The following is a 12,269-nucleotide window of genomic DNA, read 5'->3' as shown; positions in this document are numbered from 1 at the left end:
TACTTCTTTATTTCAGTTATCAGACTCATTGCACCTCTGGCAGTTTTAAGAATTTGTGCCAGGCTGTGAAATAACATTTCCTTGGAATTATTTCAGTTATTCTCTCACATCAAACTAAAACCATAAACTGCACGAATTTCCCTGCAACTCTGACTTGTATGAAGATTTACGAGACACAGTAACCCTGTGCCAAATTTTAGAGTCAGTCATCAATATTAGTGGCTTAAGCTGGACTCTGACATTGAGCATTGAATAACAAGGTGGCACACTTAGGTACAATTCATGAAATCCCTAACATTCTAAGTGTGACTAGAACAAAACTGTTTTTAAAAATATTAGTTTTAAATAATATTTAAAATTTAAATAAATATTTAAATAGTTTTAAGAAATATTTTTTTTTATCACTTAAGGTGAATTGTCCCAAATCATTCAGTAAAGATGTTCAGCATCAGCCTGATCGAATCAGCTCACTGCTATCTTCATCAATTGCTTTGCTTTCAGTATTATATACTTTTTGTCCAGAGTCAATTTAGTGCAAGCAAAAATAATAACACTGATTTTCACCCTTACAATATGCTGGGCACTGCTCTAAGTACTTTGCATGTGTTAATGCATTTAATTCCCACAGTAGCCTATAAGGTAAGTACTATTATCCTCCGGAAAATGAGGCACAGCGAGTTTTTCACTTGCCCAAGGTCACACAGCTGGTAAGTAGCAGAGCCAGGACATAAATCAGGCATTCTAGCTTCTGGGGTTTGGGTTTGACAATAGAGGAGAAATAATCCTCTGTTCCATCTTCTTTACTATGTCCAGCAGTATCTACACTTCCATGTGTGATGAATTCTCCAGGAAATGGAGAACCAGCGGCTAGCCCACATGTGGTTACCTCACACCAATCAAAAGTGACTGTGGAGAGGTGAGTTATGTGTGTCTAATGATACGTTAGAGCAGACACTATTGATTTTACCCCACCAATCCCACCAGCATTTCCTGGACCTGATGTAATTTCAAAGTTTTAACAATAAAATTTATTTTTATTTTGGTTCAATAATGTTTGGTAGAGCCAGTAGTTCTGTACTGTGAAAAGGGGAAAATACCTTTTTTCTTGAGTCTTTAAATAATATGGTGAGGTTTTTGTGTGACTGTTAAAGAAAATTACAAGGAATAATTTACTTTTCTCTATATATATTTAACGTGATCTAGACCACATCCACACCCTTTACTGGTATATGACAGCTATATTTTTGCCATGATATTTAGTGAGTCAGAGATTTGTTCCAGAGTAAAAGTCATGTAGATACCAATATTTCTTATGATATATTATTAGTAGTAGGTCTTTTTATTGAAGAATCAAACAGTTGCTAACAGCAGTCAAGAAAGAAGTGTGGGTTGAAGAAAGATTGTCTTTCTCTTAACGTTTATATTGACAGCATTATCAGAGCACTCAAAAATGAAAAATAAGAGTACTTATAGCTGTTCCTAAAAATCCAGTCATGTAGACCTTGTATCAGTATTTGTAATAATGTTCAAAAATTTCAGCTGTGACTTTTTTTTAATTTTCAGAATTTACTTAATTATTTTATGAGTTTTTCAGTCGCTAATGCTAGAGTCTTTGCTACCATCAGAGAATTGAAGGTCCTCAAATTAATTTTTTTCTCAAGCTAAAAACACACACTACACAAGATTTTATAACATAATTGGCAGCAGTGAAAAGATAAGTCGTCCTAAGATGGATATCCTAATATGTCTATGAGTCATAAGATATCTATTGACATCTTTCTGAGACAGTGGAAGTTTCTCGTTTTGCCCACTATAATACCAAAGAGAATAATTTTCCTAAGAAAGATCTTAATAAGCTTTCAGTTATGTTGGAAAAAATCTATTGGAATAATTACCTAAGATATAAAGTGATACATTTTTTTTTTAGTTCATATGATTTTCAAATAAAATAGTCCCACCTACTATAATTTGTGATGTTCAATTTATTGACTTCAGAGATGTTTAGGAAGGAATAATAAGCACCACAAAGCGAACCCCATTATTGTCATAAGGAACGGGCTTATTAAGCCACTGATAATTCTGTCTGATCAATAAAATTAGTTTTATACATTAGCTGACTCTCTTCAGTGGTAAAGTCACCAAGTAATTAATCATTGTATAGGAACCTGAAACATAATTGTATTATGAAAAATGATATAGATAATAAAATTCTATTTTCTTTAATCCTCCTCTACACACAGAGCACAGTTTGTAATTTAAAAATATAGCACTACTGTGCTATGTAATACTACTGTGAACTTACTGGTGTCATCCATCTTTACCCACGTAATAAATTGTCCTTTGTCATACATGTAAGGTGATTCCTGACAAACAACTGGGACACATATAAGCAGGTCTTTTTCTATTCTGTCACCTAACAATACAGACAGATTCAGGTTAGTATCATATATAAAAATTAGGATGTAATTCAAGAATGAGCCTAACAAATTTAATCCTTTGTCTCCAGTGTGTCTCCCCTTTAAAGGAAAAAAAGAAAAATCTAGCAGATTCCCAGAGATATACAAGCATTACTTTTGTTATTTTTACAAATATAAACTTAGGTTTAAAATTTTGATAGCTCTCATTTATCTGTAAAGCCAAAAAACAAGTTACAAATTTAAGTTAAAAATAGTACCTCTTAGACCAGGAACATCCAAAGTAAAGAAGTCATTTATTGTGAAGAATGATATTTTTCTGCAGTTATTGATCCCTTTTGCATTAGGGATGCTTGTTCTGTCGTGAGTTGCTGATAATTCATTTCACCCATTTCTTTTCTCTATTTAAACTGCTTTAAAACCTCAGATCTGTTTTTTTATATATATGCCATGATGTAACTTGGCTTTTTTACTTGGCACTAGCACAATGTTTATTTACTCAGTTGAACCTAGTTCATTAGTCATTAGTCCTTGTCACATAAACTGGTACTGCCTCTTATCAGTATGCTCTAAAATAAAATGCAAAATGGAGCGTGAAAATCATGTGGTGAAGCAGCTTTTTTACAGTCAGCCACATTGATGATTACACTACTCTGCTGTGGATTTGTAAAGATTTTTATCAGAGTAAAAATGTAAATTTGTAAAAATTCATATAGATAGTTGGACCCCAGTTTGAGAAACACCATCCATTTCTGATTGACCCTGACCTATAGGGTATGTTTAATGTGCTTGTTAAGTTTGTATCATTGTGTGATACACAAAGTTTGTGATATGTAGCCTAAGAAACTGTGCTTCCCTTACTTATTTTTAAATTTATCTTTGTTTAATTTATCTACTAATTTTGAAACAATCTATATTTTCACTTTTGCATCAGCTCTTTTAGTAACAAGTACGACAAAAGTGCATAAAGAAGTGCTTTTATTCCTCTTACAGCTGTTTCTTTGCAGTTTCAAATTGAGGACCCATGCTTGTCAGAAACTAGATGTTAGGAATAAGCCTTTATTTATTTATTCTTTTTTACAGTTTTTATACCTTTCATAATTTTATGGATTTTGTTTCTATTCCCTTTCTGCTTTTATGTTATAAATTAAATATTTCTATTTTGCTTACTATATGAGTCAGAATCCAATCCAGAGAAAGAAACCACAGATTAATTTGAATAGGAAAGTTTAATATCAAGAATAATTAACTGTGACTTGGGATCGAAGTAATGAGATTGGCTAGTAAGAAGTAAAGAGAACTCTAAAGAATACAAGAATACCGGATATAAGGAACAGCCACTACTCCTGGGTCACATCCAAGGAAGAGTCATGTCCCCCAGGGCCTCAGTCCAGCCCTTGTTGAAGAGGGTATAGCTGTGACTCACTGGATGGCAGAGGAATTTCCAGAAATCTGTCCTTTGGAGTTCCTGGGAAAGCTGTTCACCAGGCGGTGTCTCACCAGACGTTCTCTCCCACTAAGCTGCCCTAGAAGGGTCTTGGGGGTGGCTGCTGTTCGCAGTGCACTGTAGCAGCCAGGCAGGGGTGTGCTTCAGGAGCCTGCTGAGCAAGCACACCATACCGGGATGCAGAACTCTTTGTTCCTATCATGTCTCTAGCAGCCTTTAATGACAAAGCTTAAGATTGTGCTAGCTGCCAAAGGAAAATTATGTAAAGGGCCCAGATCCAGTTTCACAGAACAGGAATGAAGGATGAATTTGGAGCTCTTAGACGCAAAAAAAAATCAGTAACTGACATATTTACTTTGTCTTTAAAGGCTCTGTCTCAACCTTTTTTATCATTTTAGTCATATTTCTGTAGAGATTCTTTAGCATGAGTATGGAGTTGATGGAGAAGAGCTTTAGAACCAAAAGTCCTAGGCTGGATTCCTAGTTTTATTTCTGAAAAGTTCAGAGACTCTGTGATTAACCTACTTAAGTAAGACATAGTTTCCTCATTTGGACGTGGAGATACCTTCCCCACAAGGTATTGGTGAGTACATTGAAATAGTGTCTGTGAAGGAGGTCTAAAAACTCTGTTGTACCATACAAATGTTAGCTGTTATTTATCTTTATTCTTCTAAAGTGCAGTATCCAAAAGACACACAGTCCACTGGATATAGCTACAGTGTGATATTATAGAAAAATGCTTCTGTGTTGTATCTGGTATCCCATCTTCTTATACCTCACATTTTATTGGCCTTTTTTTTCTAACCATCAAAACATAAGAAAACAGTTTACAGTGATTCTAAGATCTGTTACCTCCACTGTGACTAATAGCTCTCCATCTTTTAAGGGTGATTCAGCTTAGAGTTCTTTAAACCCACTGCGTTTACCTTGCCTACATTTAATGATTTTCCTCAAGGAATTGTTCTTATGATTTGTGTTGCCTAGAATAAATGTTATCTGCATACTTAAATTTTTCATCCTCATACCTTCCAGATTATTATTAAATTAGTCTTAGCACTGATCCCTGAGGCTCTCTGCCACTCATGCTCTTCCATCTAGAGAAGGACCTGCTTACCTACCTTTGATATCCTTCCCTAAGACAGTTTCCCATTCATGAATAAACATTTCCTCTAATTCAGTAGGGACTCAAGTTTTTAAACAGTTTTGCATCTTAAATCCTATTAAAGACTTTAAAATTACAAGTAAATCATATCCATTAATGTTCTTTTTTATTCCCAGTTTCAAGTTGACCTTGAAATCACTTGCCAAAGCCATTGCTTTTCAGCTCAGTGCATTATGTTTAATGACGCATTCCACAGTCAGCTTGTCATCAGTCCGCATATTTATTAAATACCCTACTATACACCAAATGCAGAGCTATAGACGGCTCCAGCTTGCCCACTGTGAATTAAATCACAAATTGGAGATTCCCGGCGTTCCTTCCAAAGAACTTGATGTGGGTGAGACTCTGGAAATCTACCATGACAAATGCTATAAGCACTGTGGCAGGGTTGGTTTTCACTGGAAAACTCCACTCCTTAGAATGAATATCTTTAATTCAGACTGGGAGAAGTTTCACTTTTCCTTATGTCTGGAGTAGCTAATACATTGGTTTGCCTTCTCTTCAGGAAAAATAAATGAGTGCTCTGAAGTGGGTTACTTTCGCCCTACCCGCCCCCAGAGATGTGGTAGTATGCTTCTAATGTTACTTGTCTAGCAGCTAAGACCAACAGTCGTTCCTGATACAGAGAAACTCTGCACCGGAACATCCTGGACCTTACTCCTAACCTTGAGGGGCTTGAGTGACATGTCTGGCCCATGTGTTTTCTTTGGCTCTCAGCCTTGCTGTGCAATCCTTTTATAGCCTGAAAGCTGTTATCCTTGCCTGACAGACTCCCCACAACAATAGGTAGAATTGAAAAAGGTTAGAGTTACCAAAATTCTGGCCAGTTTTTAAAGGTGCAGAGTAATACATGAGCCTGAGCAAGGATGATTCTTATTTGCAGAGGCTATTTTTGGTTCTTGAGCAAGTATTTTTAGAGGAAAGAGCCCATAGATGGAGGGGAGTGTTTATTCATGAATAGGAAACTTGCTTTGGAACAGGAGACAAAGGATAAATGTGTGAACACAAGAGGTGGGGCAGGAAATTATTTTAAATTTCTCAGGTTATTCTGACAAATGTATCTACTCCCAGGTGAGAATCTCTATTCTAGAAGCTAAAAAACTCATGGGTATACAGGCCATTGTAATCTTATCCTCCTATTACCCGAAGAGATATTTTATGCTTGTTCTTAGCCCTAGGAGGCTGTCTCTTTAATAGAACATTTCTTCTCTCTTAAATAAGGGGTTTGTAGTAATTTTGGTGTTAGACTTTAGTGGTTTTCCTCCCGACCCTAGGATTTTATCATTGTACTTAGTTTTACTTAACGGAAAAGTAACATTCCCAAGCTCCTATCATGCAAGCAGAAAGAGATGTATCACTTTTGATTTTAAAGTTACTTGTTATAACATGATAATAAACATTAAGAAAAACTAAGGTTCTGGCTATGATAAGCGGAATGGACCATCAGATTTCCACCATTGTCCTGGCCTCTTCCCTGGATGTATTTTGGACTGATCAAGTGAAGTACACATCTTCAAGAGTCTTGCACCCAGCTTCAACCTCCTGAGTGTAGCCAAGGAAAGGGAAATCAAAAGCTGGAGCTCTTATTCTGAGAAGGCACACGGGACCCATAATCCCTGACCCCAGAGATTTCAGATTCAGTTGTGTATTTTCTGCTGTTCAAAGTGTCCTCAGAACATCTAATAATTGGTTACCCAAAACATATGGCACGATTATTCCTCTAATTGCTAACAAGTAAAAATGGGTGGGGTCGCCAGGTAGGAGTGAGAAAGGAAAATGAGGTCAGCTGTTGACTGAAATCTGGGGTTGGTGTTGCCATTATGACTTGTTAGCGCATGCAACCTACAAGGTGGTGAGAGTTGAGGTAGCCAAGGAATGAGGGTTTTGGAGATGTATTCCTCTTGATCTTTTGCCAAAACTTCTTAAAATTTCTTTGGGATGAGAACCATGACTGTTTCTCTGGTTACAGAAAGCCCATTGGTGTTGGGGAAAAAACAGGAGGACGGGTGGGGTGGCTCAAGGACTCGGAAGGGCAGGTGTTGTTAACGTGTGTGCGCATGCGTGCTCATGCATACTACTGTGATGCCAAGGCCCCTCTCCCCGCCTTGGGGAAACAGCAGAAAAGCACCTTCATACTCAGAATCAGTATAATGTTTTTATATTTGTTTTTTTTTTCCACAGCACTTTTAGAAATAATAGTTTTAATGTACCTTGCAATGCTTTGTGATACTTAGGACAGGCTTCTTTATTTTTTCCTAGAAGAGGTTTCATACTTAACAAAAGTGCCTCAAAATATTCAAATCAGAAATGCTATAAAATGTGTTCCACAAAATCAGTACTTCTCATTGTTTAGGGACAGTTAAATATTTCCTTAATGCGGTGCAGGGGGCGGGGAGGGAAGCAGATTGCTCAAAAACAAAGCAATAGAAAAATTGGATGTACGTTAGCTTTATTTTATCATTTGGAAGGAGATGGAAAAAGAGGAACTGACTTGCTAAAGTTCAAGCATTTGGCATTGCTGACACTAGAGACCTGATTTTCTGATCGCTGGCCTGTCTCTTCCATACACCTCTTTCTGTAGCTAAATATTGAATTTATGATCAGCGTGTATTAGAAGTTAAAACTTTCACAATTTTTGTTTTATATTTTGTCTTTTTCATTTTCCATTTGGAAATTTTAACTAGAATTTTGTCAAATAGGGTCATTTGTGATACATGAGTTGAGCACTGAACAAATTATGAAACTTGTAAATAATGTTTATTGCTGCAATCAGATAAAGTGAGTGATAAAATTAACCTAGCATTCGTTTGGTAGACAGACATTGTTTTGATGCATTGTAAAGCTTAATAATCAGGTTATAACATAAAGAACTGCCAATTTGGCTACAGAGCTTATGAAGAGAATGAAAAATCGAAGAGAAACCATAGGTAGAAAAATAAGGATTTGATGCCAGTTAAATGTACCTAAAAAATAAATCCAAGATATTCAACATGAATTAATCAGTGAGAATCAAAGTGGGTTCAAAGGAAGATTTAAGGGACAAAGATAAGAAGGTTGATCTTAAACAATTTACCTATAAAATTCTGCGTATGTTTTGGGAAGTCGGCAATATCCAAGAAGGGCTAGAATTTGAATAGCCTGGGTGTGTACAAAATGGCAAAATGAGAATAGCCCAGGACCAGAGATGAAGAGATCACGTATGCAGTCTGCACTGTCAGTAATTGTGTGACTTTGAGCAAATCATCCCCTTCACCCTGAACTGTAAGCCGCTCATCTTTGAAGTGATGGCTTCTCTTTACCAAAGGAATGTAGACATGCCTGCAGTAGAAATTGTTAAATATGTGTGGTGATGATGATGATGGTCTATTCTACTGGATAAATTGTACCATTTAATGAATTTTATATCAAAATAATGGATATTTATAAAAAGTATGAATTTAAAATACAAATATATCAGAATTCACCATTTTTGTTAGTAATGATGTGGTCAGTCTAATATTTTTTGGTTGTAAAGTTGTATAATTATTTATTATAAAACAATTTTTGGTTGTCCTAAAATTATATTTTCCAGTTTTAATACTAATTCATTTTAATTTTTTATTTTTCAAATTCCCCAGTACTCCCAATTTGGAAAAACAACCAAATGAAAATGGAGTATCTCTTCAGAATGAAAATTTTGAAGAAATTATAAACTTACCCATTGGATCTAAACCATCCAGATTAGATGTCACCAACAGTGAGAGCCCAGAAATTCCTTTGAACCCAATTTTGGCCTTTGATGATGAAGGGACGCTTGGGCCCCTGCCTCAGGTAGATGGTGTCCAAACACAACAGACAGCAGGTAAGCTTGCTTCAGACTCCCTTCAGTAATCATCAGGAATATGTGACACCCAAGAGAGAATGAATCTTCAGTGTGACTGTGGCGCAATTTGTCCTACGAGGGACCAATAAGCCACATGAAAAGGATTGTGCCAGGATCATAAAAATTGAATTTTGAGTTGGATTGGGCAACTTCTGGGGCCCCTCCTGTTCTCCCACTCAGTGTAGAAATTCAGTCCGCAGTACCTATTGGGTGTCCATGAGCCTCTCCTCACGGAGCGGCACTCACTGCCCAGCAGCATTCACTGTCAGAACATGCTTCATACCAAGACAAGCACTTAATGCCTCACCGTAAGTTAGGGACCACAGGGCCTAGTCCCACTGGAGAAAAGGTTTGTTTCCTTGTTATTCTATCTTTCTCAGCTCCTTAGATGTTTGAAGTCTGCCATCATGTTCTCCCACCGATTTTCTCTTGTTTGGGTTTAGCAACCTGGATAATATACTATTGTCCTTTTTACATGTAATAAGATAGTTACAATTTAGGTAATGGGACCCATATTCCGAATTAGGAACACACTGAGCCCAAGGGTCTTCCATTCCTTGTTGAGTGACTAGCTCTTGTTGAAGTGCCAGTGACTCTCTTCTACCCTGTCTCTAGGCCTCACACTTGACCTGAAGTCTTTGTACAAGGAGAGCAACAGCTTTACAGAACCCAAAGAAATAAAGAGCAACATCAAAAATTACCAACTTACTGGGCATAGCACAGTCCCATCAACTCAAGAATAAGTGGGATAAGCCCAACTCCATCTCTTTTCAAATCTCTTTGAATTCTATCAACTTCCCTTCCCAGCAGATCTCTTTCATGTACTAGCCAGCATCTCTTTATACTATTATGAACTGAGCTGGCCATGTTCAATTTGTGATCAAATTGTTTTATCTTTTAGATTCCATCTGTGAACTTGTAACAAATATTGTCCACTTTAACTGGTTGAAAAAGCCAATGTTGAACCACCTATCCAAATGAAGCTAGTCTTTTTTTCTTCTCTACTGTACTGACCTTGGGAGTATAATTTCACTTTAGTGATCCACATTTTTAGACTGTAAAAGGATTCTGTAAATCCATCCCAGGTCTGACATTCTGATTCTTAAGCCTTTGGGAACAATCTGATTACTTGCATGTTGGTGGACACACTCCCGGAGCAACTTCTTACTTTGTCATGTTACAGATTCACAGAAGGAAGGAACGTCCAGGTGACTTTCTGCTTCACTTGACAGGCCGTTGGTCACCTTTTGATTTATCTGTCATTCCATTCCCATTGTGTCCACCCTTCTATACCTTCTCTAGGAACAGAGTCCAGTGTCTGTGATCTTAAGTGATATAAAAGTTCTTTTGGGGTCATGACTATTTATCGACAAATATTTATTTAATTTCCAAACGAGTTTGGAGACTGAAGCATCAGATACTGAGGATATAAGGACAAATGTAAGTCCCTAACCTCAAAGAAAAGTACTATCTATGTACAACAGTAAAGAAGAGAGTTTGAAGTAAAGGACATGTGTTTTCCTATTAGTAGCAGAATTCACTTAAATATAAGACCATGGATCCTGATAAAATTGCCTATTCTTAAAAGTATGGTTAAGTTTTAGAAATGTAAGATATTACTGTAGTATTCTTTAAATAAGATTTTAGATAAATATTATATTAATCTATTCTTTTTTCTCTCTCCTAATATAGAAGTTGTATGAGCATTTCTTCTGAAGAACCAAAGCAGATATTTAATAGGAATTTCTACAATTAATGGAATTCCTTCCATGCTGTAAAGGAGCATCCCCTCTCCTCCAGTTTTCTAAAGATCTCTTGACCATCATTTTGAAAAGACTTTATTAAAACCAGCTGAATACAAAAGACTGGACAGCTTTTCTAATAATTCTCGCCAATAGAGAAAAAGAAATGCTCCTTGTTCTTCAATACTTTAAAATGGCTTTTTCCAGTGTGCTCCTTCTTAGCAAATCAATATTTTCTGCATTCTCTAAAAGATGAGAACATTTGGCTATAAAAGAAATGGGCTGACCCGGCATGATTTTTCACATAGATATCTCGGTCTTTAAAAGCTAACAGGTAAAATTGGCACAAAAAACTTACCTTTTACAATATAATACTTGAAAAATAAGTACCTCTTTGCTCTACAAGTACAATGAGTAAGAAAGGTGTTTAAATTAAGCTTGTTTGTTTAAATAATACTGCAAAGAGCTCTATTTGTAGAGGCAAATTACAGGCAGATTACCAGGTTCTTGTAAATGCAACTTGTACATGGACATTCTGCAAACCCAGCTGTCACATTCTTCTTGCATATCCTTTTCCAAAAGCGTACTAAGCAGTTTTTAAATGTGGGAAAAAAACATTATTTTTTCAGAACAAGAAAATAATTTACTATCCTCTTAAATAATGTATTTATAAAGTTTTTCCAGATAAACTAATCAAATAAATTAGAATAATGTGACAACATTGCAGATTTGATTTATTAGATCCATTCCTTATGTTCCCATGAGAGAATGTTACTGATGATTCAGGGCTATTTCTGAAGTCTGTGTATTGCTGCTGTCCCCAGTGCTGGTGGGACTTATCTTTGCCTTACCTGATCACAAATTATGTGGGGTGGGGGTGGGGGGATAAAGATTTAATATTTCTTTAAATAAAAAAAGAATCTGGTTTTGCTCGTTTAAGAGCAATGAAAAAATGATGGAATGTTGCTGTGTTTGGCACATAGGACACTGTGCAGGCAGGATACCTTCACGAATGTCCTGGACGTTCTGCGTGGCATCCATCAGCTTTCACTTTTCATTCTTTTTCACATTTGCTGCTGAGCTTAGCTGTACAAACTTGCACTTTCGTTTACTAATATAAATTCCATTTTATTTTATCATCTTAGAGGCTATGAATAGCTAAATATTGAAAGAGAGGGAACACATGTTTTTCTGTGGAGTATTAAAAAAGGTAAACTTCCACCACTATAGTGTATTGGTTTTATTAAAAAAGAAATTGGTTAATCTACTAGATCGAATGAGAGACTACTCATTTATTGGACTATTTCCTTAAAATCCAAGCATATCATTTTTAGTAACAGCTGTAATTTGTTAAAACATTAATTTGGGGGTTTCCCCTATACCCATTTGTCCATGTACACATAATCATATTAAAAGCCATCTGTTGAACAAAGTTGTTTTATTTGTTTAAATCGACCTAGCATGAAACACCAAATGTGTTTGACATAGTTTTAGGTTTCTCATATGTTATAATTTCACTCAGGTTGATTTTGAGTTTTCCAAGTTGCCCTTCATTTGACCTCAATTATCTATTTCCAGCTTCCTCTGAGCAGTCATGTAGTCTAGATTTATTTAGAATTAGAGCAATAGTTCTATTTTGGCT

The 12,269-nt window shown here is 36.2% G+C and overlaps 1 protein-coding gene across 8 annotated transcripts in view; it reads left to right on the top strand.

Moving 5' to 3' along the window:
• Positions 1-12,048, top strand: part of MAP7 (microtubule associated protein 7) — a 153,552-nt gene extending 141,504 nt beyond the window's left edge. For 6 of the 8 annotated variants that reach the window (XM_033103500.1, XM_033103497.1, XM_033103503.1 and 3 more), the window contains 3 exons: positions 814-916; positions 8,641-8,864; positions 10,578-12,047. In XM_033103500.1, coding sequence (XP_032959391.1) covers positions 814-916; positions 8,641-8,864; positions 10,578-10,588 — 338 coding nt within the window. In that variant the 3' untranslated portion in view covers positions 10,589-12,047. Of the gene's footprint in view, positions 1-813; positions 917-8,640; positions 8,865-10,577 lie in introns of all 8 variants that reach the window. The other 2 variants (XM_033103501.1, XM_033103498.1) reach the window with 2 other exon arrangements.
• Positions 12,049-12,269: the final 221 nt, after the last annotated feature.

This window comes from Rhinolophus ferrumequinum, chromosome 3 (assembly GCF_004115265.2).
Source record: "Rhinolophus ferrumequinum isolate MPI-CBG mRhiFer1 chromosome 3, mRhiFer1_v1.p, whole genome shotgun sequence".
Classification (NCBI taxonomy): Eukaryota; Metazoa; Chordata; class Mammalia; order Chiroptera; family Rhinolophidae; genus Rhinolophus; species Rhinolophus ferrumequinum.
This window is presented reverse-complemented; position numbering and strand designations above follow the sequence as displayed.